Consider the following 27,359-nt stretch of genomic DNA (forward strand, 5'->3'; position numbering starts at 1 on the left):
AAGAAGCAGGCTGCCGTAATTGAGAGCGATGCAAAGAAGGAAAATAGTGTCATTTTTATTAAGCAATATAAAAGAGAATCCAGCCAGGCACATGAGCAATTTTATGTCACACCAATGGTTGTCATCACTTTCAGTTACGATACTACTTTTAGAAATTAAAGTGCATTTAGACCCAGTACATTAATCTCCACAATCTTAGGTCAGACGCAGAAAAAAAGTTGTCACAACAGTATCGGACAGAATCTTTAACGTTTGTCATGAAAAGCTGCACATTGGCTATACACCAGGACTTGGTATGGTTTAGGGCAACTCTTTTAAAAAAGATGCTTCCTGAAATCTTAAAAATTCAATGCTGGTTACTGAGTCTCATAACAGTTTGTCTTCAGAAGAGATTGCACCTCAATAGACATTTCATTATCAATGGCAGCATTACGTCGGCTCTATTTTAAAATGGACAAATGTGTAATGTTAAGCGGACTTTTCTAACTGTTCAGGTTCGGTAACTTTCTCCAAACACTCTTCATTTGACTCCCTGCTGCTGGAGAAGTTGGATGCTGCCCTAGGGCTGCCTTTATGTATTCATGTTTTCCAGGACTCCCTAGTGCGGCATCCAACTTCTCCAGCGGCAAGGAGTGACGTGCAAGTGTAATGGCCCAGAACGGTATTTATTGTCAGGCGCCTGGAGATGTATTGTTGCTATTGGTAACCTTAGTCTGTATTAGGGCCTATGTATTTGCTGCTCTTCCTTAGCTCTCTTGTAGTGGTATTGTTTTCTGCTATGTATTTATTTAATGTTATGTATTAATTGCTAATACAAGTGTTGAGCTTGATCAGTGCTCCTCCCCTGCAACCTATCACACTCCAGGGGAAGGGCCAGGGGAAAGCTAGCTCCGCCCACCTTTTACCCAGAAGGGCTGTGTGGTCTTGTCAGTGACAGTTGGTAGTCTGGCATTGCCAGAGTCACATCTAACCTCCCTACGTCACCTCAGTAATCCTGTCAGACTCCATCTTCAACCCCCCTAACCTGTTTCCAGTCAGCCATAAGGACTAATACGCGTCTTCAAAGTCTCAGCAGGACATCCTCTGTATTTATTAGTGCCTGCTGTCGGATTGGTGAAGTGATAGAGGGTTTCCCATTCACCGTCCACATCTTCCAGGTCAGTGTGTCCATGCGTCTTCCTCCTACATGATAGCGAGCGTTGAAAGCGTCAAGTCTCTTCAGTAACTTCAAGTAACTATTCACACGTATCCTTATAAAGGCGGAAAGCTATAAAGTCTCTGGAACAGGTCTGTCTCTTTGAAATCCTATTTATCCACCAAGTCTAAGCTATAGTAACCAAGGTAACCCTCCCCCTGAAGCAAAGGACTCTGATCAAGCCAACAGTTTGCAATCATCAGATGCCCCTGTATTGGATTGTATATAGTTATCCTTCAAGTAAAGTCTTGATCTACTTCCACCGCTATTGTGTGAAGACTTTTATTAAAAATTATATGCCCCTGCGTGTATGCTGAAGACAAGGGCCCCAGCATCCTCGGACCCCACCGTGACAGGAAGGTTTCAGAAGGTGAGCCCTAAGGTTGCACTACACCACCCAGCAACACAATACCCTCAGCATATTACAATAATTCCACCAAAGGGACATGACAATTTTTCTTAGCATCACGCATAGGACTCTATACAAGGGTTCTGAGAATACAGTGTGACAAGTTTGCTCAACACAAGACATGAGTGATTTCATGCAACGTTTTTTCAAACACCCCCTAGTTGAGTTGATGAATGCCACGCATCCTTGTTTGCTGAAGATGACATGCTTTACTGAGTACATCACAATTATCCTACTTGGAGGGTGCTGGGATTCCTTATTACATATCTCTGGATCTGTTGGCGACAAGGACCACAAACAGTGGAGTGACGCTTCTCTACTATACTACATTAAGAGTAGCTTCACACATACCGTACCACAGCGGATTTTCTGCTGCGAATCCGCAGCAGATTTGATCTGATAATAACTGAACACAGCATCAAATCTGCACCATCGCATCTGCTGCGGATCCTGTACGTGTGAATGCACCCTACAGCTCCAGAAAGGAGGCCTGCACAAACTGTAAATGACAAGTGGTTAATTAAACAGCAGTCGTGGCCCTACAGCTATTGCACAACTACAATTCCCATCATACCTAGACACCTAAAGTTTTTGCTGTCGAGCCATGACAGGAATGTTCCTTTTGCAAAGGCCACATGTTTGACATCCCTCTCCTCTAATGTATGGCAAGTTTTACTTCCAGGTGGAAATAAACACGAGCTCAGCAACAGTAAAGCAATATTTAATTATACTTCTGGTATACAAACACATGCACTGCAAACATATTCTGGCGGCAGCGAGCGGGGAACAAGGAGAAAACGAACGCTGATAGTGCTCGTTTGCTCCTCTATGTCGCCCCTACTAGGAGCTTTAAGAGTACAGTTGTGCAAGTTTCAAGCACGATTGAGTTTGTCGGAACCCCAGCGTGCAGCATTTGATTAGCAGTGGCTGCTGAAGTTGGATGCATGCTCAGGGAGTCTGGGCCTTCGGCTGTATCCATGTTTTCCGGGACTCCCTAGGCCTGCGTCCAACTACAGTAGTAATCAAATGTGGACAACCCTCAGTGTGCTCAGTTTGCTGAACTCCAGTAAGGAGATATTCTGCAAAAAAAAAAAAAAAAACTCTGTTTCTGTTGCAGTACTGCATGATTTTAGTGAAAATACTGCAATACATCAACAATGCACAGGAATGAAGCTGTAATGTGTGTGAACACAGTCTTAAACTATGCAAACTACATTTTCCCATTGACATCCTTCACTCCAATAAGTGTGTTATTTTCCTGCTTATTTCCAGTTACAGAAAGAAAGTAGTCAACCAACCGCGAATACTTTAGTGATCACAGACAACGAAGTGAACGGCATATGACAACTGTTTGCTTTGCACCTCTGGTAGCACTTAGCCTTTGGAAGCATTAGGTAACCTGTGAACAGGCTGAACAATACACCACTCCCACCCTTACCACTGTAGAGGGATCTGGGCTGCGAGGCTGATCCAGTTATTATGCACAATGTGACCGCAGTGTGTGCGATACTCAGTATAATTGCAGTCATTTACACAGGGGTCAAGCAGGAAGGTGAGATGTAGGCTGCTAATACAATTACTAGATCGGCGCTGATTACTCCTCTAATGGCTTTTCCTGTGTCCTCGCCAGTCCTATCTATGAGACTTGTAGAAAACATTATCCCATTAGTCTTGCAAATCAGAAACAAAGTCTGTTTGATCTCTGTCTCAGCTGTTGCACTGTACATGAGAGCAAACTAAAGACTGATGATTAAACATGGCTCTCTCCATCCACAGAGGAGTATACAACAGCACAGCTTTTATATTCTAGACACCATCATTGAGTTTGCACACATGACAGAATCACCATTTCGGAAACTTTCCAGTGCTTGTAGAAGTTACTCCCTTTAATAAGAAGCTGGTGGTAACGCTCATCATTCTGCTCTCCCGAATACCAATGTCTGTATTTGTAGGGACTTTTGAGATTCGTGAAGGCTATAGACACTTAATGTTTTCACATTTTTTTAATGCTCATTTAGCTACTTAACAGAAAATGAATCAACCTTATCTACAGTCTTCATTACAATGTTTTCACAGGCTTTGTCATTGAGCAGAAATAGTCAGCTTTGGCGATGTACAGATCTACTATAATAAGAGAAGGAAGCTATATTTTGTATTCAGTGACCCTACTGCATATGTGCCGCCGGCATACAGTTGATTCAACTAATGCTGCGTTTACACGGAACGATTATCGTGCGAATTTGCTTGATAACGATTAAAATCAAACGAGCGAGAAATCGTTCATTTTGATCTTTGAACATGTTCTCAAATAGTCGTTGGTCGTTTGAAAAAATTTGCAGATCGTTCATCGATTTAACCTATGTGCGAGATAGGCTAAAGCAATCGCAAAACGATTTTTCCATACGATATATCGTTCCGTCTAAGCACTGATTGTTATAAAGAAAAAAATCCTTACTTCAAAATCGTTAATCGTACGAATTATCGCTCCGTGTAAACCCAGCATTACAATGACCAATAAAAATTAAATAAAGCATCGGCTTACAATGCTGCTCACCTCAGTATGCCGAGACATCACTGTACTGAAGCAGCATGGACTCCAGGTAGAGACTACATTGATAATAGCAGTCATGCATTACCAGGGTAGGCTTTGTGCTTACTGGAGTTTATGGACCTGGGATGAGGTCAGGTCGATGGTCACATGAACACAATCTCCCAGGTCCTTGAACACAATCTCCCAGGTCCTTAAGCTAAGGGGCAGATTGCAATCACGACCCTATACTTTCAAAGAATCTGTCCAGCAGAAATAGGTCACATGGCCCAGCCAATGTTAAAGCGGTTACACCAAGAATTAGAAAAAAAGCAGCTTTTTAACAAAACCATCTCCAATCCTGTCCTTGGGTTGTGTGAGGTACTGCAATTCAGCTCTATTCACTTCAATGGAGCTTTGAAACCAGACCCAAACAAGAGTGGTGCTGTTTCTGGGAAAAAGAGGCTATGTTTTTCTAAGCCTGGATTTCTTTAGGGAAAGTATTGTCCTAAAATGTTATTTTCTTTTTAACTGGCAGAAAAACATTACTGAGTGATCTGGTGCCACCAGTGTATGGTTTAAGCATGGTTTTGGTACACTACTGCAAAGACCTTCAAATATTTCATAGCCCACGTAAGGTTGGGCAGGATTGCATATAAAATTGCAGGGCTAATGAAAACGACATTATTGGAACACTAATCAGCCTTGGCTCAGCTATATTTAGGTTACATTACAGACAATGATTTCCTGTGCTGCCTTCGCTTCCATCCCTACAGCCTTATAATAGGGACATAAAGTAAACTTCAGAAAGTGCTGCACACTTCAAACGCACACATCCAGCAGCAGCGCTCACAGACCAGGACTGCTTTGCATAAAACAAGAAAACAAGGTGGCACTTTGAGCATTAATCAAATGCTATTTAGCATAAGAGAGATGAAAGAAGGCAAGTGCTGTATAATTACACTCGCAGAAATGAAAATACTAATAATTGAGAGGCAAAGCAAGGCAACGGCAACATTTAACCCCATGAATAAAGAGCTGTGCAGAAAACCAAATCAGTCAGGTTTAGAAGGTGCTGAAACTGGAGCATAAAACCAAAAAATTCCCGAAAGGTCTATGACGGCTCCAAAGTTTCTACACCTGAGGGTCAATTCAATGCAGTAAAGTGAATGTCAGCTGTAATTTGTTCCAAACTGCTGACACTGTAATTGTGCGTTTACACAGAGAGATTTATGTGACAGATCTTTGAAGCCAAAGCCAGGAACAGACTACAGGGAACAGGTCATAAAGGAAAGACTGAGATTTCTCCTATTCTCAAATCCATTCCTAGCTTTGGCTTCAAAAATCTGTCAGATGAATCTCTCTGTGTAAACGCACCACTAGATTATGTTAGGTCAAGGAGACAACTAGCACCTTTCATATATCCAGCTGTGCAGATTTTGAAAGCCAAAAGGATGTGAATGGATTTGAAAAGAGGATAAATCTCAGACTTTCCTTTATGATCTGTTCTCGGTTAATAGTCTGTTACTGGTTTTGGCTTCAAAAATCTGTCAGATTAATCTGTCTTTTTTTTAAACACACCATAAAGGGTGGGTTTACACACAACAGATCCGCAGCGGATTTCACACTGTGAATTTGCAGCAAAATCCACTGTGGATCCTTAGATGTAATTTTCAATGGGAATGTATACGCCCCCCTTAACGTCCCATGGCCCAGTAATACATTACAGGGTCCACGCTCTGGCTTGCTTTGGGGGTTTCCAGCGTCTCCTGACGCTCAGCCAATGAGTGTGCTGTGCCGCCGCAGCGCACCGATTGGCTGTGCGGCAGGAGCCCACTGAAGCAAGCCGGAGCACAGACCCGATAATGTATGTACCGGGCTGCAGGGGGAATGACAATCCCGCTGTTAGTATGAATTTCCATTGAAAATGACAGTCAATGATATGCAGCGCTTTTCGCTGCGAATTCGCAGAGTGAAATTCACTGCGGATCTGTTGTGTTTGAACCAACCCTAACACTGTCAGCTGATTAGAACCGGACAGATTCCCTTTGAAGGTACATTCATGTGCTGCAGCAGTAAGGGCAGCATGACATGGAAGAGGCCAGAAGCTGATAGCCATGTTGTAGGGGGCACAGAGGTTAGTCATGTTGTAGGGGGCACAGAGGTTAGTCATGTTGTAGGGGGCACAGAGGTTAGTCATGTTGTAGGGGGCACAGAGGTTAGTCATGTTGTAGGGGGCACAGAGGTTAGCCATGTTGTAGGGGGCACAGAGGTTAGCCATGTTGTAGGGGGCACAGAGGTTAGCCATGTTGTAGGGGGCACAGAGGTTAGCCATGTTGTAGGGGGCACAGAGATTAGCCATGTTGTAGGGGGCACAGAGATTAGCCATGTTGTAGGGGGCACAGAGGTTAGTCATGTTGTAGGGGGCACAGAGGTTAGTCATGTTGTAGGGGGCACAGAGGTTAGCCATGTTGTAGGGGGCACAGAGGTTAGTCATGTTGTAGGGGGCACAGAGGTTAGTCATGTTGTAGGGGGCACAGAGGTTAGTCATATTGTAGGGGGCACAGAGATTAGCCATGTTGTAGGGGGTACAGAGATTAACCATGTTGTGGAGGGCACAGAGATTAGCCAAGTAGCCAAAAATTTTATTTTTCCATCAAAAAGCCACCAACCAGTGCTGTTGTAACCATTGATAATGTGTAGACAGCAACAATAGGTCATTTCCCCTTCCACTAAGCTTAGAGAACATGAAGCTATTAGGGAAAAAGAAAACTTTTTTTGTAAGGTTTTTCCTTAGGAGAAAAAAAAAATAAGTAAGGCATCTGTGAACGGAGACATTGTTGAAAAAGGAATATACAAAACAGACAGAATCTCATCTGGAGGCTGGGGCCATTTTTTTCCACCAAAAATATAAAAAGGTTAGAATTTCAACAGAAGAAGAAAGCAGTCCAGGTAACGTACAGATATATTTAAGTTTTGGACAGTGTGAACTGTTGACCCTCTTGCTTTTGTGTTAACATAAAAATAGTGAGGAATCCCAGCAGGCACCAGAACAGCGCTGTATAATAGATCAATGTTTAACGTGCAACAGCATCAACAATGAAAGTGGTAACGTGTGCTAACTAGGCAGATCCAAGCATGCAATGTGATTCCCAGGAGAGGCTCAGAGGAAGCTCGACACGCTCAGAACAAATGTCAATTAGTCATAGGAAATAATAGTACACTACTACATCCTAAATTCTCCCCAGCACAGGGCAAGGCTCCATAGAATTCTAGGGAAATTAAAGAGTTTTACATATGGAAATAAAAATACAACCTTGAGTAAAAAACTATTATAATTTTTTCTGTAAGAGTTAGGTATATAGATGCCAAGTACATGTCAGACAAACCTCTAGTGCTTTACAGTTGCTCTGTCTAGTTCTTTAAAAGTCTTCAATAAGAATGAACTCCTGCAGCTACTATATAGCATAGTAGAAGAGATTAAAGGGGTTTTCAAATTAAAACTTACTTGTCCCCTATCCACAGGCAATTTTTTTTCTTTCAAATCAAGTGGTGTCAATTATATACATTTTGTATTGTACAAGGTTTGTTCTTTATTTAGAAATCTCCAGTCTCCGATTATGTATCAGCTGCTTTATGTCTGACACGGTGATCTCTGCTGCCACCTCTGTCCATGTCAGGAACTGTCCAGAGCAGAAGATGTTTCTATGGGTATCTGCTACAGCTTTGCACAGTTCCTGACACAGACAGAGGGGGCAGCAGAGAGCACTGTGTCAGACGTGAAAGAATACAGCACTTCCTGCGGAACATACAGCAGCTAATAAGCACTGGAAGGCTTGATTTTTTTAAATAGAAGTAAATTACAAATCTATAACTTTGTAACACCTGTTGATTTTAAAGAAAAACAAAAATCACCTGAGTTGCTACTTAAGCCAAGTTCAGACACATGTAATATAGCGATAACTGAAAGCAGTAGATGTCTATATAATGCCTTCAGTCAGGCCAATAGACTGTGGTCAGACAGGAACCTGCGTCTGTATTATGCAAGTTTGAATTGACCATAGAAGATATATAAAATGACTAACAAGCCTCCACTGTCTAGGTATCCGGGGCAGCTTAGTGACATCACATTTACAAACTCAAGAGTCTCTATAAAATACTCTATGTTTCTTCCAGGTAAAAGTGTGTAATGCAGGATGTGTGAATGTTAGTAAAATGAATATTAAACACGAAATGAACAATAGTGAGCGCTGCTCCATCTGTCACTGTAATTTATTGGGGCGCCTCTTCATAGCAGCGCAGCAACAATACCCAACAACTCACTAATAGCCCATAAAAGCAAATGAAAGAATGAAAAATTCGGAGCCGTGTACTGAGCTATGACAGCAGCTTCTCAATTAGACAGAGCACTCTGCAAGGTGGTTGGAAAAAATAAAGCTAGAGATTCATAACATAGATTGCTTGGCATTGTCATGCTGAGGAAAGGGAAGAGAGGGGGGAGGCTGGGGATGCTTCATTATTTTGTTTAGCTCACCATCTGACTTGGCTGAGCTGTTTTAATCTCAGAATTTCCATACTCTATGTGATTTAAATGCTGATCGTGCCACATTTAATTGTCAGTTCTGTGATGTGACCTGACAAAACAAGTATTTGAAGTACTGCTTAGCATAGCTGCTTAGCTAAAGACAGCCACGCTACACTCAGAAATTCAAATGCCAATTCCACTTAAACCATCCTCCTGAGTAGGAGAATGCTTTAGTCTCGCTGACCCTCGGCAATGGGGTTATCTTATAATAATTCAGCTGCTGCACTCTCATTACTCTAACAATGCGAGGCATACAAAAGTGATGCGAAAGAAAATCACACTATTGCTATAGAGCGTTAACATTTGCAGTCCCCGGTCAGGAGGTAGGCAGAACCTATTTCAACGGCTTAACTCCACCCTCCATTCTTGTTCTTTAATATATTGTAATACTCATTGGTTTAAAGATAATTTCGAGGACAGACAAGAAGTATGAGGAATATTTACATATGGCTACATGGAAGCACCAAGACCACTTGATGGAATAACTGAGTCTCCTAATAACCAGATCTGTATACTAGCTGCACTTGAGAAGAATGTAAGATTACTTATTAGAATTGTCTGAATCTGTAAGAAAGTAATGCTCAAGCTATGTGTAAGTTTCCGTTCATAGAAGCCGTAGCCATAATACAATGGACCCCACTGACTTATAATGAGGTCCAAAAGATTTTACAGAGGTGTCCATCAATTTAATGCAGAACTATTTGTTTGTCAAATATAATAGAATTTAGAGCAGTATTTCCTGATGTAAAAGTGAACAGAGCCCAAAAACTGTTGGTAGGGGTGGGGGAGGTGGGGGTGGGAGAGGGACATGAACCATCCAAGTTCCAGACGCTGGAAGAAGAAAAGAAGCAGAAAAAAGTGACAGTTTGTGTCAATGTTATTTTTCTCCCTTTTTCCATCTGTGAGCGCCCTAAGTGCATGGGGATGCCAGCTGTTGACGAATGATCTTTTCATGCAAATTGGAAGATAAATATATATGAATATAAATACATATTGTACGTACTTGTGAAGTGTACGTAACAAACATTAGAGATGAGCGTAACTCGTAAGAGTACGATCGTCCGCCATTTGATTACTGGTGGCTTAAGTTGTTGGAGGCAACCCAAGGGAGTATGGGAAAACATGGGTCCAACCATAGACTGTATCCATGCTTTCCTGGACTCCTTAGGGCTGCATCCAACTTTTCAGCCACTGGAAGTCAAATACAGAGCGTTAGGGTTTGAATGACCGAAAATGTTCTCTAGGATCCCTCATCTCTACTCAAAAGATATACTTAACAAACCAAACATGGTCTAATAGAGACTATGTTTACTTAGTTTTCCAAAAATATACACTTCACCGGCCACTTTATTAGGTACACCACGCTAGTAACGGGTTGGACCCCCTTTTGCCTTCAGAACTGCCTCAATTCTTCGTGGCATAGATACAACAAGGTGCTGGAAGCATTCCTCAGAGATTTTCGTCCATATTAACATGATGGCATCACACAGTTGCCGCAGATTTGTCGGCTGCACATCCATGATGCGAATCTCCCGTTCCACCACATCCCAAAGATGCTCTATTGGATTGAGATCTGGTGACTGTGGAGGCCATTTGAGTACAGTGAAATCATTGTCATACATCAATCCAAAAGTATCTGTAGCACTCAAGCTTGTAAAATCAAGATCCTTTATTTATCACGAACACATATACATCCAAAAGATACACGAGTGTGCAGCAACGCGTTTCAACGTGACCGTCTTTCACAGCTCATAAGCTGTGAAAAAGACGGTCACGTTGAAACGCGTTGCTGCACACTCCTTGTGTATCTTTTGGATGTATATGTGTGTGATAAAGGATCTTGATTTTACGAGCTTGAGTGCTACAGATACTTTTGGATTGATGTACTGCATGTCCAGCAAGCTCCTGGATTTTGTTTGCACCGCTCTGGATCCTACAAGACACTTCTCTACAAGGTATGAACCACTACCATTGAATAAGCATATTTATGGTTGAGAGGTGAACCTACTCCTTACCTTTGAACTCATTATCATGTTCAAGAAACCAGTCTGAGATGATTCTAGCTTTATGACATGGCGCATTATCCTGCTGAAAGTAGCCATTAGATGTTGGGTACATTGTGGTCATAAAGGGATGGACATGGTCAGCAACAATACTCAGGTAGGCTGTGGCGTTGCAACGATGCTCAATTGGTACCAAGGGGCCCAAAGAGTGCCAAGAAAATATTCCCCACACCATGACACCACCACCACCAGCCTGAACCGTTGATACAAGGCAGGATGAATCCATTCTTTCAAGTTGTTGACGCCAAATTCTGACCCTAACATCCGAATGTCGCAGCAGAAATCGAGACTCATCGGACCAGGCAACGTTTTTCCAATCTTCTACTGTCCAATTTCGATGAGCTTGTGCAAATTGTAGCCTCAGTTTCCTGTTCTTAGCTGAAAGGAGTGGCACCCGGTGTGGTCTTCTGCTGCTGTAGCCCATCTGCCTCAAAGTTGGACGTACTGTGCATTCAGAGATGCTCTTCTGCCTACCTTGGTTGTAACGGTTGGCTATTTGAGTCACTGTTGCCTTTCTATCAGCTCGAACCAGTCTGCCCATTCTCCTCTGACCTCTGGCATCAACAAGGCATTTCCGCCCACAGAACTGCCGCTCACTGGATGTTTTTTCTTTTTCGGACCATTCTCTGTAAACCCTAGAGATGGTTGTGCGTGAAAATCCCAGTAGATCAGCAGTTTCTGAAATACTCAGACCAGCCCTTCTGGCACCAACAACCATGCCACGTTCAAAGGCCCTCAAATCACCTTTCTTCCCCATACTGATGCTCGGTTTGAACTGCAGGAGATTGTCTTGACCATGTCTACATGCCTAAATGCACTGAGTTGCCGACATGTGATTGGCTGATTAGAAATTAAGTGGTAACGTGCAGTTGGACAGGTGTACCTAATAAAGTGGCCGGTGAGTGTAAATCGTTTCTGTACAGGGCTCAAAAACAATGCAGACCATGTTTTTAAATATCACCCTAAAAAAGAACCAAATGTAATCACTATTAAACTAGTTGAGTAAAGTAAGGGACAAGCAACATGCTGTAGTGTACATTGGCAAATAAAGATGAGTGCAACTCGAGTCCAAAGGTTCAACATTTGAATACCGATGGCTGAAGTCTTCGGATGCAGCCCAAAACATGGTTCTGGAAAACATGGATATAGCCATAGGCTATGGCTGCATCCAACTTCTTTAAGCACCAGTAATACAAATGCCGACGGATCGGACTCAGTATGCTCCAGATGTAGTCATCTCTATTGGTAAACCTTTTTAATGGCTTCCTGATGTATACTTGAAGAGTGCAGCCTCATACAGAATACTGCAACATCTGTACCCGGTTTACGTCTGAGTGTATAACCTTGATGCAGTATCTTTTTATCTACTTGTTTTTTTGTTTTTTTTTGTATTGATCAAATAAAACCTTTAACACACATGATGAAGCAAAGTATGCAAAATAAGGTTTGATGTACAGTATTATCTGCAAGAAAGAACATCTGGAACACAACTGGTTTCCCTTTAAACTTGGCAGATATATCTGCATCTGTCCCATTAATCTGAATGGGAGTTTGTAGACATCAATTCACATACTGCAGAAACACCCCCCCCCCACACACACACACACACACACACCAAAATAGAAAGTATTTTCAGCTGCAAAGGTTTCTGCTTAAAATCTGTGTGTGATCATACTTTACCAGTTTTAGGTTTCATGCAGTAAAGGCTACTGTGTAGGTCAATGCTATGGCATGATTGATACTTGAGGTGATCAGCCCTGCCCTATGGGCACTTGCTGCTCATTTACATGTATATTAAAAAATCACAAGTAGACACTCGCAGAAGTGTTTTTAACCCCTTCCTCACTTGTCACTATGTCTTCCTCACTTGTCATGCCCTTCTGAGAGGCAACTGGGATCTGAACAGGTCTCTTTAAATGTACAGTATACAAAGTAAACATACCTATAAAATAGGAGCATTTGCCGTAGACTTACCTGCACACTTGGTCCTTGTAATAAGTGGAGGCCCTGGCTGTCCTGTGCCACCTTCTCCAGGCCTTGTTAGTAGTACTCTAATCTCATACTCCGTATCTGGATCCAAATGCCAGAGTTTGTAGGTTGGTGCATTCACTGCATGTGTTTCTGTCCATGTACCAGTGGTCATCCTATATTCCACTTCCTTTAGAATAATAGGCCCATCACCAATAATAGAATTTGCATTCAGCTGAATAAGAAGGTAAGTAGGTCCAACACCAAGGAGCTGTGGTGGTGCAATTGGTCGCGGTGGTTCTGTGGGAGGGAGAAAAAAAATACAGTCTTTAAAAAAAGATAACAAAAGGCTTAAGCATAAAACTTGAAAGTAAAAAAAAAAAAAAAAAAAGTAGGCTCTAAGCTTTGCATCATGCCTAGTGGATCCCAACAGTGTTGCTGGAGTACTAAAGGCTTGCTTTCTGGTTTTGGCAAAATTTTATCAAAAAAGTTAAACATTTTCCAATATACTTGTGTATCAACCCCTCAAGCTTTTCAAGTTATTTAACAGAAACCTTGTAACTTCCAGTGCCCAGAAACCTGTCCTGGCCTTCTAGTGACCACACCTTGGGATCATTGTGGTTGCAATTATTAGGCTTTGTCTTGATGCTCATATGACCAGGACAGGTTTAGCAGTAAAGAGAAGCTCTGCAACAATATTCTCTGGGCACTTCTTTATTCTGTACAGTTATGAATCACTTTCTTTACATCATTTTGTAAAGAACACAAAGCTCTACACATTTGGTGGGCTTCTCCCCTTTCACCAGAGTATGGCACAAGATGTCATGAGCATTGAGCGGATCTGCATCAGCAACGCTATTCGAACCCTTGGTGTTAGATACCCCACAGTGGAAGTTGTTGGATGCCGTCCTAGGGCTGCCTTACGACCGTATCCAGGTTTTCAAGTGCTCCCTAGGGTGGCATCCAACTTGTACAGCCACTCAAATATTAAGTGTTCGGATAAAGCTGCCGGACCCCAACAGTTCGACAAATCCACAACACTAGTCATGATCAATCTGATAAAGGGGAGAAGCGCATGAATCGATAGGAATCACAAATGAGTTTTTTTGCCCACATTTTGGTTGGTAGCGCTTGCCATGGGTAGTTAATTTCCCTATATGAATACCAATCAACTATGTGCAAGGCAATCAGTGCTTGTTAAAAGAAGCCTTTACATGACCTAACAATGGTCCGGAATGAACAGCTGTATAAATGAGCACTCAGTAGTTTACTTCCATTATAGTCAGCAGCACATCCCCTATTAATCGGCTGATCACTAGGCCTTTCACACAGAGCAATAATTGAAAATGAGCATTCCCACTATGTAATACGGCCCTTTACTCTCTCTGGAAATCAGCAAGAATTCCATTCACGGGTTCCAGCCAGAAATCGTAAAAATTGCAAATGAGAAAATTATAAAGTATATTGAACAATTGCAGAATTCTTTACCATTAAAAAAGTTTTGCTTTGCTGAAACCTAGAATAACCATTTAAAGCACAAGTGCCATGAAAAACTTTTCCCCATTAATTGAAGCACATTACAAAGTTATATAACTCTGTAATATGCTTCAATCGCCTATCTGCCTCCCTTCCCTGTCCTTTCCCCCCTCCACCCCCCACCAGGAAGTGTCTGTCGTCACCGTCACCAGGCAGCTCCTTCTTGTGAGGATGAGTCATCAGCAGGAGGGCTGCTCTAGGTCCTGTTACACCGGCCTCCCCCTCCCCCTCCTTGTCAGGTGACTCAGCTTGCTCAGCTTATCTTCTCTAGTCACATGACTCCTTCACTGAGTCCACGGCAGCAGGAGAGAGGGTATGAGGGGAGGGGGGAGCTGCCTATGTGCCCGAGTCAGTCTGAGGGAAGATAAGCAAGTGAGATGTGACAAGTGATGGCTTGCAGTTGTTCAGCCAATGGGAGCTGAGCAAGCCTGTCACCTGACAAGGCAGGGGAGGGGGAGGCTAGTGTAACAGGAGAAGGAGCTGAGAGAAGAGCTTGGTGACGGTGAATTAGGTCTGTGTGAGTTAGGACACTTCCTGGTGGGGGGTGGAGGGGGGAAAAGGCAGGGAAGGGAGGCAGATAGGTGATTGAAGCACATTACAGAGTTATATAACTTTGTAATGTGCTTCAATTACTGGGAAAAAGTTTTTCATGGCACTTGTCCTTTAAACATTGTTTGAGAAGGATCTAGTATTGTAAAATGCACTGTGGGTAACAGTAAGAAATATAATATTAATATAAATTTAGACTATATTATGGAAAGTCACTGAGTCTATGCACTGGCAAGAATATAACCCCCCCCCCCTTATAGCACCATTTGCTTTGGAGTGCTTAGTTACAAAAATCCCACATCTTCTAATGCAGTCCTAATGTACAAATTAAAGGGGAAGCCCAGAGACTTTATTTTCTTTCATATCAACTGATATCAGAAAGTTAGAGAGATTTGGAAATTACTCAAGTCTTCCAGTACTTGTCAGCTGCTATAGGTCCTTCAGGAAGTAGTGTATTTTTTCAGTCTGATTCAGTGCTCTCTGCTGCCACCTCTGTTCTTGACAGGAACTGTCCAGAGCAGTAGTAAAAAGGCTCTCTTGCACTGGACAGTTCCTCAGAAGAACATAAAGCACTGTGTCACACTAGAAATCGCCAGTGTAACCCTTTAAGAATGCAAATTTACTGTCCAAACACCCAATAGAAAGTATAGCATCTCATTAGGTCAGCAGATATATTGTGGAATAATGCACTATTGCCGCAATAACTATTCTTGCAGGACAATTTGTTTAGCCCATCCAGTATAAACCTCAACCATACAATATATTAAACATTGTTAGACACACATTTGATACAGGATTGCCTTTCATTACATTGTATAGAACACACCAAGCAGGTGCTCAGTGGCGTTCAATAATAGTTATTTTCATGGCAACATATAAATGTACACAGCTACTGGATTATATTCATTGTGACTCAGGACGAATTAGGAACCAATACAAGTCTAAATAAATGCATAGCTCTGCAGAGTAGCAGCCACGAGCTGTACCAAATATAAGAAGCTTGGCACAGTGGAAGAAAGGCTTGTGTGTCTAGAGACAAGCACTAAAGGCTTCATATTGAGTTCTGTACACAAGTGAATGCCTATAAAGGACAAGAGCTGCATCCTGTAGCTTGCCAAGACTAGCTACAATGGTGTCTTCACCGGCCAAAAAAAACATCCTGAATAAACTTCAGCAGATCAAGGCTCCAGGGAACTAGATTTTGGGAGCACAGAGCAGCAATTTCTACAATTTGTGTGGGATTTAATATAGACAGAGACAAGCAATGCTTGGATGTGGCAGAGGAGAGATGATCCTTCAATGCACATTGTAGAGAACGTGATATTAAAGGAAAAGGACAAGGGGATAAAGGACAGGAGGACAGCAGACTTCCTCTTTGCATGCCAGATGGCTCAAGTATTACTTCATTTGTTTCAATTAATAAGGCAACAGCAGCGTATCAGAAACTTGAATAATACAAATCTCTTACATAAGAACGTTAAAGTTTTTTCATTTTTATTTTTCTCTTTGCTACAAAAATTGTTAAATGAACAAACATTCCCAGCCCACTGTAAACACGTGCAGCAGTTGCACGCCCAGCAAAAAATCCCTTATTTGTATTTGACAGAACCTTTTATTATTATTGACAAATAATCGTTTGTAAAAAGTTACATCCCCTGTAAGCAGCTAGTCCTTGGCATAGGGGACAAGAGGGAAGAAAAGAAATACCAAAATTATAAAGAAAAAATAAAGTATAGATTCGCATCACTTAAAGAGGTATTCTCATCTCAACTAATATAGCTAAACTATATAGCTCCTCTTGATATGCTGCCCTTTCCCTCCCATTGTTGACAGTTTGTTATGTTGTTGCAGTGTTATGGCTGGTTAAAGTGCCGTTGAAGTGCAGATGAATATAATATATATATACACACACATACATACACATAGGGCCATATCTACCACTAGGCACCAGTGGTCCGGTGCCTATGGCAGCACCTTGCAGGGGGGCAGCACCAGTACGGAGGAAGAATTTTTTATTTTTTTTTGTCTCCCACCTCCATTGCCAGCAGTAAATCTGGTGTCTTTTCAGGAAGAGGGGAGTATGGTGGTATTGTTCAGGTCTGGTGTGGCGGTGTTATCCAGTCACAGTGTGGCGGTTTTGTTCAGGTCTGGTGTGGTGGTGTTAAATGTGACATCTGGAGCCATTACCTACCAATCTAACAATCCTGTGGTGAGAATTCCTTCAGACAATATGCAGACTTCTCTAATCATAGATTCAATATGTAAATGTTTGTTTTAGGCAGTTTAAAACCACAAAAACAAACAAACACCACAACAATGTTTCTACATGCACAGAAATGCATGTGGCCAAAACCAGGCTCCCATTTCTTCCTCAGTAGTCATGTGCTGTTACCAGGATTATCGGCCATATGCCTACTGGTTACCGCATGAGGGTCTGGTTTCGGCTGCATGTGGGAACGTGGCCTAAGACTGATAAAATATCAATATGATGTTCCGAAACTAGAAAATCATGATGCTAATTGGTGAGTGAAAATGGGTCGGCTTGAGGTTTAGTGCCCAGGGCAGCTAGTAATACGGCCCTGCTTACACATACACACTAGGGGAGATTTATCCTTGGAAAATGAAAGGTAAAATCTAATTCGTTGCTAGGGGCAACTGGGCCAATTCTACTTTACACCATTTTGACAAATACACACACTAGCCAGACCATTGTTTTTAAGGCAGAGAGGTGCTCGTCAATCTAGATGAGAATCTAGCTGACAATGAGCTGTCAACAATGGGAGGGAAAGAGCGGCATATCAAGAAAGGTTAGTATAGTTTAGTTAATTATATTAGTTAAATGAGATGAGAATACCCCTTTAATGTTTTGCCCGCTAAGTATACCCAAGTAATCTCAAAACAGTTCTTCTATCGTCCATATTTTACTTAATTTATTAAAAAGGTCTTCTAGTGAACTAGAATTTTCTTAGAACATGAATATACAGAATATACAACCTTAACATTAAGATATAATGCTGTAATCTTGATCTTGCAGTATACCAAGTCCTTACAGTATTTATTGGGTTAGGAATGGAGTTTGAGTTTCAAGCAAGCTTAAACTGTAAGATGCTGTCAACCATGAAAATGAATTTCAAACAGTTTGCTGAGAGACCGCCTGACCCTATGGTCACAGTCAAGGCTTCTCTGTCCTCCTAACAAGGCGCAGCCTTTCCTGCAGTGATTACACAGGAGTGATGGGAAATCTCTGCTCTCTCTAACAGGATTGTTTAAATTCTTTCTTCGTTGACACGGACCTGATCCAAGTTCCTTGCGTCCTACGTTACTCTCGGCAGGAATTATTGGCAAACAAGAAAGCAGATGTGTCTTTTTATCTTACATCAAGCTGAAATATTCCCACTAATAGCAAGTTGCAGTAGTAGTAATAATAATAGGAAAAAACATATATAAAATAAATGTATCTATCTATCTATAGAGCAGATATAACATTTAATCCTTGACTGTTGACTCTTAGTAGCTGCACACCCTGCTAGGATCTATGTAGAAACACTTTATGTAATTTTTTTCCCACTTTGCTCTTGGAGAAAACAACACTTCAAGAATACTGAAATTAACTTCATAAACCAGTGATTCCTATTAAGTGTCAGTCACTATATTATATATAATATTCATCCATACTGCTGTGGAGGGTATGAAAAATTTCCATTCACATTTGGTTGAGAAGTCCCCAAGAACAGGCTAGTGATTATTTAGAAATAATAAATTATGCATGCATTTTAATCAGTTGGTAATATAACAAGGAATTGTTCAGCAGATTTCCTAATATTCCTTATTGCATGCACACAAAAATGAATCCCCAGCCCTGAAAAGCTCAAGTGCTCAATGCTCCCAAAGGTCCTCTTCATGTCGGTTCAAATACAAAACAAATCACAACAGTTCTAATAATCTCCAGTTATGAATTAACACAATATATTGTGAAAATCTTTCATTTAGTCTATTGCGTTTTGTTCTATACAGCTTTTATGAGTTTTTCTATGTACTGCATAAAGTAGAACTAAAAGGACTGCAGTAGGGATGGTCCGAACAGAGTTCGGTTCGTGTTCGTACGAACCCGAACCCTCGGTAATGATTCCCGCTATCTGCCCGCTCCGTGGAGCAGGCGGATCCAGCGGGAGGACTGTCTGGAAAACTGTGATACAGCCATAGCCATAATCACAGTTTTCAGGGCGTTACTCCCGCTGGATCTGCCCGCTCCACGGAGCGGGCAGACAGCGGAATCTGCTGCCGAGCGTTCGGGTTCATACGAACCCGAATCTCGGCAGGTTCGGACCATCCCTAGACTGCAATTAAAGGACTGATGGAAATCTTGTGTTATCATCCACCTGGTCAACAGATTACTGCATTTTTTTTTCTAGACAACCACACCACTGCCACCACCCATTTATACTCAATGTATGCTGATAATTTTGGTGGCAAATATCTTAATAAGGGCTTAGACCAGGGATGTCAAACTCCAGCTGTTGCATAACTACAATTCCGATCATGCTTTTTCCACAATCCCAGTCAACGCTTACCCACTGTTAATAATCAAGGTATCCATATAACTTATACTTTCACTGTCCGTACCCGCTACTCATCTGTGTGGGATGTATATGTCTCTTTCGAAAGTCAGTGGAGATAGGGGTAAACCATGATGTAAATTACCGCCTCGACCCCTTTATTCTGGGAGGTATAAGCTGCATCAAGAGCTCTCTGGCTGCAGCTTCACCCTGCCCATGGAGAACAAAGGAATGCTAGGACATGTCAAACGTTCGTGGAGGATGGGAGAGAAAACTATGTCTGAATGATTCATTGGCTATCAGTTATTGAAGGTGTATGACCATCTTAACTAGCTTTGAGAACCTTTTATCTGCTGCTTTATAGAAAATCAACCCAATATCTGAGAAGTGCTTGCCAACCCCAGACAGCCTCATGATGCTTCAACAATACTAGAATAAAAAAAGTTAGGCAAGGCATAGCATATTTTTTACTACCTACAAATAAGAAATGGCCTTGACAAACAAAGCATTTCTGATTATAACAAAAATCTGGGAATATTTCCTGGAGTATTTTTTATTTTTTATTTTGCAATTAACACTTCTGTTCTACTTCTGGCAGAGTTGCCTGTTTAAGCAAGTCACACGTCCCTGATGAATTAGATTTTCATATGGTAGATCAGAAATGGGACTTTTGCTGTATTATGCCAACAAGTAAACATGGATGACAAATCTGACACAAAACACCATTGCTGGGAATGGTGTGGTAAGCACATAGCAATGATTTATGATATCTGAAGAAATAATAGTGGTAACTTCCCGGTGTACAAATAGATGGGTACCAAGGTATTAAGGACTTAAAAAGGCATTAAATGAGCTTCTTGATCAGTTGCCCACATATGGAGTTCTAATGTCTCTCTATTTTGAAAAGGGGAAAAGGAGAAACAGCACTGCTGTCGAGGTCTTTGAAACTCGAGAGGTTAATGGGAATGTGGCATCAGAAAATGACCTATTGCTCAAACAAAGATTTTACGCTAAACATATTTAAGAATTTTTATTTTTATCTAGCTACATTATATCATTCTCACCACATGATCAGCACTCCTTTGCAGAACCTTTACAGGGATCAATTGTGCAATCGGACCACACAAATGACAACTGCATTGTTTTAAACAGCCTATTAACTTCTCACTAGTCGCCAGCACATTTCTGTTTACATGATTTCTCATTGAGTGGCTAATGGCTGGCCCTTTTATCATCAGTGAGGGCTCCTGCCTGCCAATAAATGGCCCATGTAAAAGGGCCCTAATAGCAGCTCCATGTCGAATGACCTCTTTGAAGGTCTCACAGTAAACTCAATAATGATTTACATTTATCTGAATGGGACCGGTCCCATCTATGGACATTTCTTTCAATGGGTCTTGCTATAAAAAGCATTCAGGAAAAATGGCAGCCCTGTCTAACAATGTACTAAAAAAAATTAAATAAAATATCAGGAAATAGAAATATCAGAAAAAAAACACATTTCAGTACCTAGCTCTAATCAGTAAAAGAAGATATTGATGATATATGCCCTTTAAGAAAAAATTATGTGTCTTTGAACTGTACTAGTACTATAACTACAAATTCACCAGATTTTCATGCATACAGCTGCTGGAAGCATTTAATCTTTGTGACATGCCACTTACTGGCTGCTTGAAGTGCTGAAATTGGAATTATTTCACACTAGAAACTGCTAACTTCTGCATACTGAATTTCCTATACTATGCATCACTGTGGCATTTTGTTCACCTTGATTTGAAACAGCGAGGCAATTATTTTTACTTCTTTTTATTTAATAAGCAGAAGTGTAGACTCTGCCATCATTATAACTAGTGCTGACCAGAGAGAAGTCCACCTGATGGGCCAAGGAATGATGGAATTGAAGAAGCATGCTTAAATGTAATATAGCCTATGCATTGCACAGACTTTCATTTATATATTTATTTTTATATACAGGGGGGAAAATAAGTATTTGATATGTTTTCTTTTTTTACCTCTAAGAATGGAGTGATCTAATTTTTATCATAGCTGCACTTCAACTGTGAGAAAGAATAAAACGCATCCCCGAAAATCACATTTTTAAAAAATGTTTTAATTATCTTTCCTTTTATTGCATGAAATAAGTATTTAAAGTGACACTGTCACCCCCTTTGTGCATTCTAACATCTCTACATAGGTGTAAAGGGTAAATTTAGCGTTTTTCATACCTTATTTCATATCATACGTCATGGTGTTTGTTCCCAAGTAAAAAGTGTCCTTTTATCAACTGCAGATTGTAATAAGTGGGCGTGGCCTCGTAGCATTAGCGCCTCTTAGCCCCGTCCACAACGGCACTGTTGGCCCTGCCCCCTTGACGCCCATTGGTTGGCCGACGTAAAGGGGTGGGGTCTAGACCTTTTGGCCAGCCTGTTCCAATGGCCGGAGAAGGGGCGGGGCCAACGGTGCCATTGTGGGTGGGGCTAAGTGGCACTAATTCCACGAGGCCACTCCCACTTAATGCAATCTGCAGTTGATAGAAGGACACTTTTTACTTGAACAAACACCATGACATATGATATGAAATAAGGTATGATAAACACTAAATTTACCCTTTACACCTGTGTAGAGATGTCAGAATGCAAAAAGGAGGTGACTGTCACTTTAAGAAGGTAACTATTAGGTAAAGAAACTTTTGTTTGCAAATAAAGAGGTCAGACCAGGTTTGCAGACACTGCAGCAGGGATTGTGCCCAACTCCTTCATACAGACCTTCTCCAGATTCAGGCTTTGGGGTTGTTGCTGGGCAACATTGAGTTTTAAAGATTTTCTATTGGGTTCAGATGTAGCGACTGTTTCGGGTCATTATCATGTTGGAATACCAAGCCATAACTTATCTTAAAGGGGTTATCCAGCGCTACAAAAACATAGCCACTTTCCCCCTACTGTTGTCTCCAGTTTGGGTGGGGTTTTGAAATTCAGTTCCATTGAAGTAAATGGAGCTTAATTGCAAACTGCACCTAAACTGGAGACAATAGTAGGGGGAAAAGTGGCCACGTTTTTGTAGCGCTGGATAACCCCTTTAAATGGCCAGGGAAGGGAATTGATGGCCAAAATCTTGCGATACATGGCTGCATCCATCCTCCCTTCAATGCGGTGCAGACAAACACTCCCTTTTGTATGGTTGAAATAAGAGATTTTTGTTTCAAGGTAAAAAGTCCTATTATACACTGCCTTTACTTTAGTCAGCAGAAATCAGGTGACAGGTCTATATTACATTAATCTAGAATATGGCAACCATAGCCGGCTGTAGGCCAATAAATTCTCAGACACTTAGGTTGACTATAACACAAGTCATTAAAGCTTGTCATGGACCTATTGACTATCATTATTTACTCCAAAAATTAATGCAGTCATAATAACCTCTTCATAAAACTAAAACATATTAGTTTGGACCAAAGGAAATTTCCTAGGTTGGTTGATATTCGTATTAAGTCGTTAACCGTTGCTTTAGTCGGCTTCAGTAAACACTATAACCGGACAGAAGTAGTGAGGCAAGATTTTATATTTTTAAGGCTATGTTCACGCGCTGTACAGACAGACGTTTGGCAGGAACGCTCATTGTCTATCACTACCTACGGCTAAAATTAATCATCATGATCATTAATTTCGGTCGTAAGTAGCGTTAAACAATGGTCGTTCCCGCAGAATGTCTGTTTATACAACCTGTGAATGCCTAATACAGAAAACAAGGAAAAAATAAAAGTTATGATTAAAATAGATAAAAAGAAATGTTAATCATTATGGAATGCAGTGGTACACTTCCCTGCACTTATGTTTGCCAACAGTACAATGCCAACACAGCCTAGATGCCATAAACATTTTAACTATAAATTATGCCAGCTACTGCTCTAAATTACAGTTGATGTGATAGGTAATAACACATAGTTAACAAGGTTGAAAAAAGAAGAGTCCATCAAGTTCAAACTACAGAAACCCTACTGTGTTGATCCAGAGGAAGGCAAAAACCTTTAAAAGGCAGATGAAATTTTATGTACAGTAAAGAATCTGCATCTGAGCTGATGGTGAAAACTTCTTTCCTGTAGACATAGAGGATGCCCCCTTGTCATGGTTACAGGCCTTGAAATAAAAAGATCACTACAAAAGATCTCTGTAATGTACATTCATATATTTGTACATTGAAATCGGATCGCTCCTAAGACGTCTTTTTTTCTAAAAACTAAATAACCCCAAGCTTGATAATCTGTCTTCGTCTTGTAACCCACCCATTCACTCAATGACCTCAGTAGCCCTCCTCTGCACCCGCTCCAGTTCAGCCGTGTCCTCCTTATATACCAGTGCCAAAACTGTACACAGTATTCCATGTGTGGCCTGACCAGTGATTTATAAAGAGGCAAATCTATGTTCTCATCTTTAGCATCTCGGCTTCTTTTGATGAAGCATCACTAAAGATGACACATAAGATATTTCAAAAGAAATGTATATCTAATACATTACAAATAAAGAAAGAAAAGAAAAGACACTCCGGGTAAACTAACTACAGAAATTTACAGGAGAGAAAGGATAAGATACTGTACAACTATGTCTAGTTGTGAATAGATACAGTAAAAACGAATGGTTAATTGTCTAAGCTTCCATCTGGGCAAGGGACCAATAGTCCCACTCAGCTGCTAACTTCACACAGCATGGGGTGAGAGGATTAATAGGGATCCCCAGCAGCAATGTTCTGTATTAAAGCAGAAATATTAGAGAAAAACATTGGATCATCTGATTCATTCATGACTTTTAAATAAACTGAAATAAAAAAAAAATTATATTATACACACATATACACATACACACACACACACACTGTATTACACTTTAAATAATAGGATAAAAACTTTACCTAAACCTACACGTTAGTGGTCCAGTCACACAATACCGCCTCCCAAATGGTAAATGTTTAAAATACTAGGTTTCTATGCTTCTCTTTTCGTACAAGAAACACTTGATTGACTGTAAAGGACAATAAAACAGATGGACACTACTAGTAACAGAACGCTGTCAGCAAGGCAGGGAAAATGCAGCTTCCTCCTCATCAACAAAAGATTCACCCCCCCTTTAAAACGCTGTGCCACTACCCACATGATTTAAAGTTACTGTGACCTGATTAATTTATAGTGGGATGCTTACAGTACTTTTAAAGATTAAGAAACAAATCATATTTTCAACAAATCTTAAAAGGCAATTTGTACAATTCCTCATGTGGGAAGAAAATCCAAGATGCAGTCACACATCTGTGGGAGGGAATTTCCTCCCCTCTATGACCCGGCTCCGTTAGAATCAAAGGAGCCGTGTCATAGAGGGGAGGGAATTCCCTTCCACCGGGGGAGGGCCGGCCTACCTCCAGTGCTTGAGCACCGGCCGGTAACCATGAAAAGAACAGTGCCGTACGGGGGAAACGGGCCGTGGTTCGAAAAACGGACCGCGGGAGCGGCTTCCCCGTGACTGCGCTGTTCTATCCCTGTGTCAGGTTGAAGAGGACGTACCTGGTGGTACATCCTCTTTAAGGGTATGAGCAACTTCACTACATTAGGGCCCTATTACATGGCATGACAATGTGCAGAATGAAGGCGATTTGGCAGATTATCACTGGACCGCCAACTGCACTTCGCTACGTATAATAGCAATACGTGGCAGACAGCTGATGAATGTGTAAAAAAAACCCTATAAACTATATAGATACCTCTAAAGGCTTCCTCGTGCTTCTAAATGGCCACTTAGTATAAACTCTATACTGACCGGTCACTTCCAGAAGAAGCGGAACATCACAGTCAGCTGCTAAAATACTGACGGTGGTGCAGGACAAATGACCTGGGACCCAGCAGCGACATGGTATAGAGACAGCAAACTATACTTTACTGACATGTCACCCGCAGCCCCGGCATTATCATTTTATCCCAGACAATCCCTTTAAATAGAAGTTCTGAAACATTTGACACACAATTATATTAGAGATTAGTAAGGTTTTATTAAAGATAAAGATTGCCAAATATATTAGATTTAATTTTGCCCCAACATGAATATGAATATTTCTATATGAATATGAATATTTCTATCTGTAAACCCCGGCTGCATTTCTAATATTAGCTTGAACTTCATTTACGGTTTTGAAACAGAATTTTGGACACTTTGAGCATAATTTTCCTGGCTTTAGGAGAAGTTTCTATTACGAAGCCACAGTATGTCTCGCATGTCAGCAGCGTGAACCAGTTCCAGTGTAATTTATGTAGCGTCTATACCTGAAAGCCATCTCTGAAATATCTGCTACGGCACAAACAGCTCTTTTTGCCAGAATTTAGACACAGAATCCAATTATCCATTTCATTTTCATTTCCACCTTGTGGGTTAGATCATTTATCATGTTTCACAATAATGATCAGAAAGCACAAGGAAAATGATTTCTGCAGGTAACAAATTACCTACCATATTAACATAGCTTACAAGGTCCCGTCAACAACCACTATGCATAAATATGAGGTGATTCAATTTACAATATGCAGAAGGGTTTGACATGGTACTTGCTTCCCTTTAATGTCTGCCAAAAATTGGTTCCTGGCACCTTTTAAATCTAAATCATGTTATTCTATACCTTGTAGTAAATCAAACAACACTATAAAAAGGGTCCACAAATGATATTGTGTAAAAGGTAAATATGAAAAAAATTGCCATCTTTTCCAAGCTATGCTTCCTGTCCTGAATGAGCCATCTGTCACATTGAAATAATGCTAGACCTTTACTGAACTGATCCCTGAACTCTTTCACGGCCATCCTTCACATTAGTATCAGCTAAGTAGCAGACAGAATAATGCCGCCACACCAGCCAGTACATTTAGGTGTGTTAATACACTTCAGTATTAATCATAATCAGCATTTGTCAGATCCTGATTTACCATTTACCAATAACCGCTAATTCAATAGCAGCTTTACCCAGTGTGTTACTATTTAGCACATTATACATTTTGTTTCCTAGCCACATCACTGACTAGCATCCTCTATCGCTAGAAAAGTAGTTCCCTGCTTTATCTTAAAAAGGCACAGTTGCAATTTTTTTTTTTTAAGAAATCAACAGGGGTTATGATCACAAGCAGTTTAGTAATACACTTTTTAAGTTTTAATGTTTAAATCAACATTACATGTACGGCCAGTAGGTGTCTCCATTCACTGTGCATGTATACAACTGCTGCACATTCCCAAAGTAGCAGAGAATCCTGGGGGTACTTGCACTGTATGGTCAGCTCTCCTGTCACACAGTACCAAAACCTCTGTAACCCCACAGTGACATTATATTGACTGAATGGTTGCATAAAGGCCCTATAATATAGAGCGATTATCGTTTACAAATTTGCTAAAATGGTAAAAAAATTGGCAGTTATATGTCCGTGTAATAACACCCATTGAACAAATAGTTGATTTTTAGTCTTTTAACATGTTGAACAATTACTGTTGGTAGTTCACCAATAAAACATGTTGTGTGGGTTGTCCTGAGGAACAATTAGCGACCATATAACAGCGTAAAAAAGATCGTACATAACAGTAATCCGTGAATGTACACTACTGTTCAAAAGTTTGGGGTCACCCAAACAATTGTGTTTTCCATGAAAAGTCACACTTATTCACCACCATACGTTGTGAAATGAATATAAAATAGAGTCAAGACATTGACAAGGTTAGAAATAATGATTTGTATTTGAAATAACATTGTTTTTACATCAAACTTTGCTTTCGTCAAAGAATCCACCTTTTGCAGCAATTCCAGCATTGCACACCTTTGGCATTCTAGCTATTAATCTGTTGAGGTAAACTGGAGAAATTGCACCCCACGCTTCTAGAAGCAGCTCCCACAAGTTGGATTGGTTGGATGGGCACTTCTGGCGTACCATACGGTCAAGCTGCTCCCACAACAGCTCAATGG

The 27,359-nt window shown here is 40.9% G+C and overlaps 1 protein-coding gene across 7 annotated transcripts in view; it reads right to left on the reverse strand.

Moving 5' to 3' along the window:
- The window catches only part of PTPRK (protein tyrosine phosphatase receptor type K), a 255,773-nt gene that overhangs the window by 114,919 nt on the left and 113,495 nt on the right, over positions 1-27,359 (reverse strand). For all 7 annotated transcript variants that reach the window (XM_069974941.1, XM_069974940.1, XM_069974946.1 and 4 more), the window contains exon 7: positions 12,754-13,047. In XM_069974941.1, the coding sequence (XP_069831042.1) occupies positions 12,754-13,047 (294 nt within the window). The remainder of the gene's footprint in view (positions 1-12,753; positions 13,048-27,359) is intronic.

This window comes from Dendropsophus ebraccatus, chromosome 6 (assembly GCF_027789765.1).
Source record: "Dendropsophus ebraccatus isolate aDenEbr1 chromosome 6, aDenEbr1.pat, whole genome shotgun sequence".
NCBI lineage: Eukaryota > Metazoa > Chordata > Amphibia > Anura > Hylidae > Dendropsophus > Dendropsophus ebraccatus.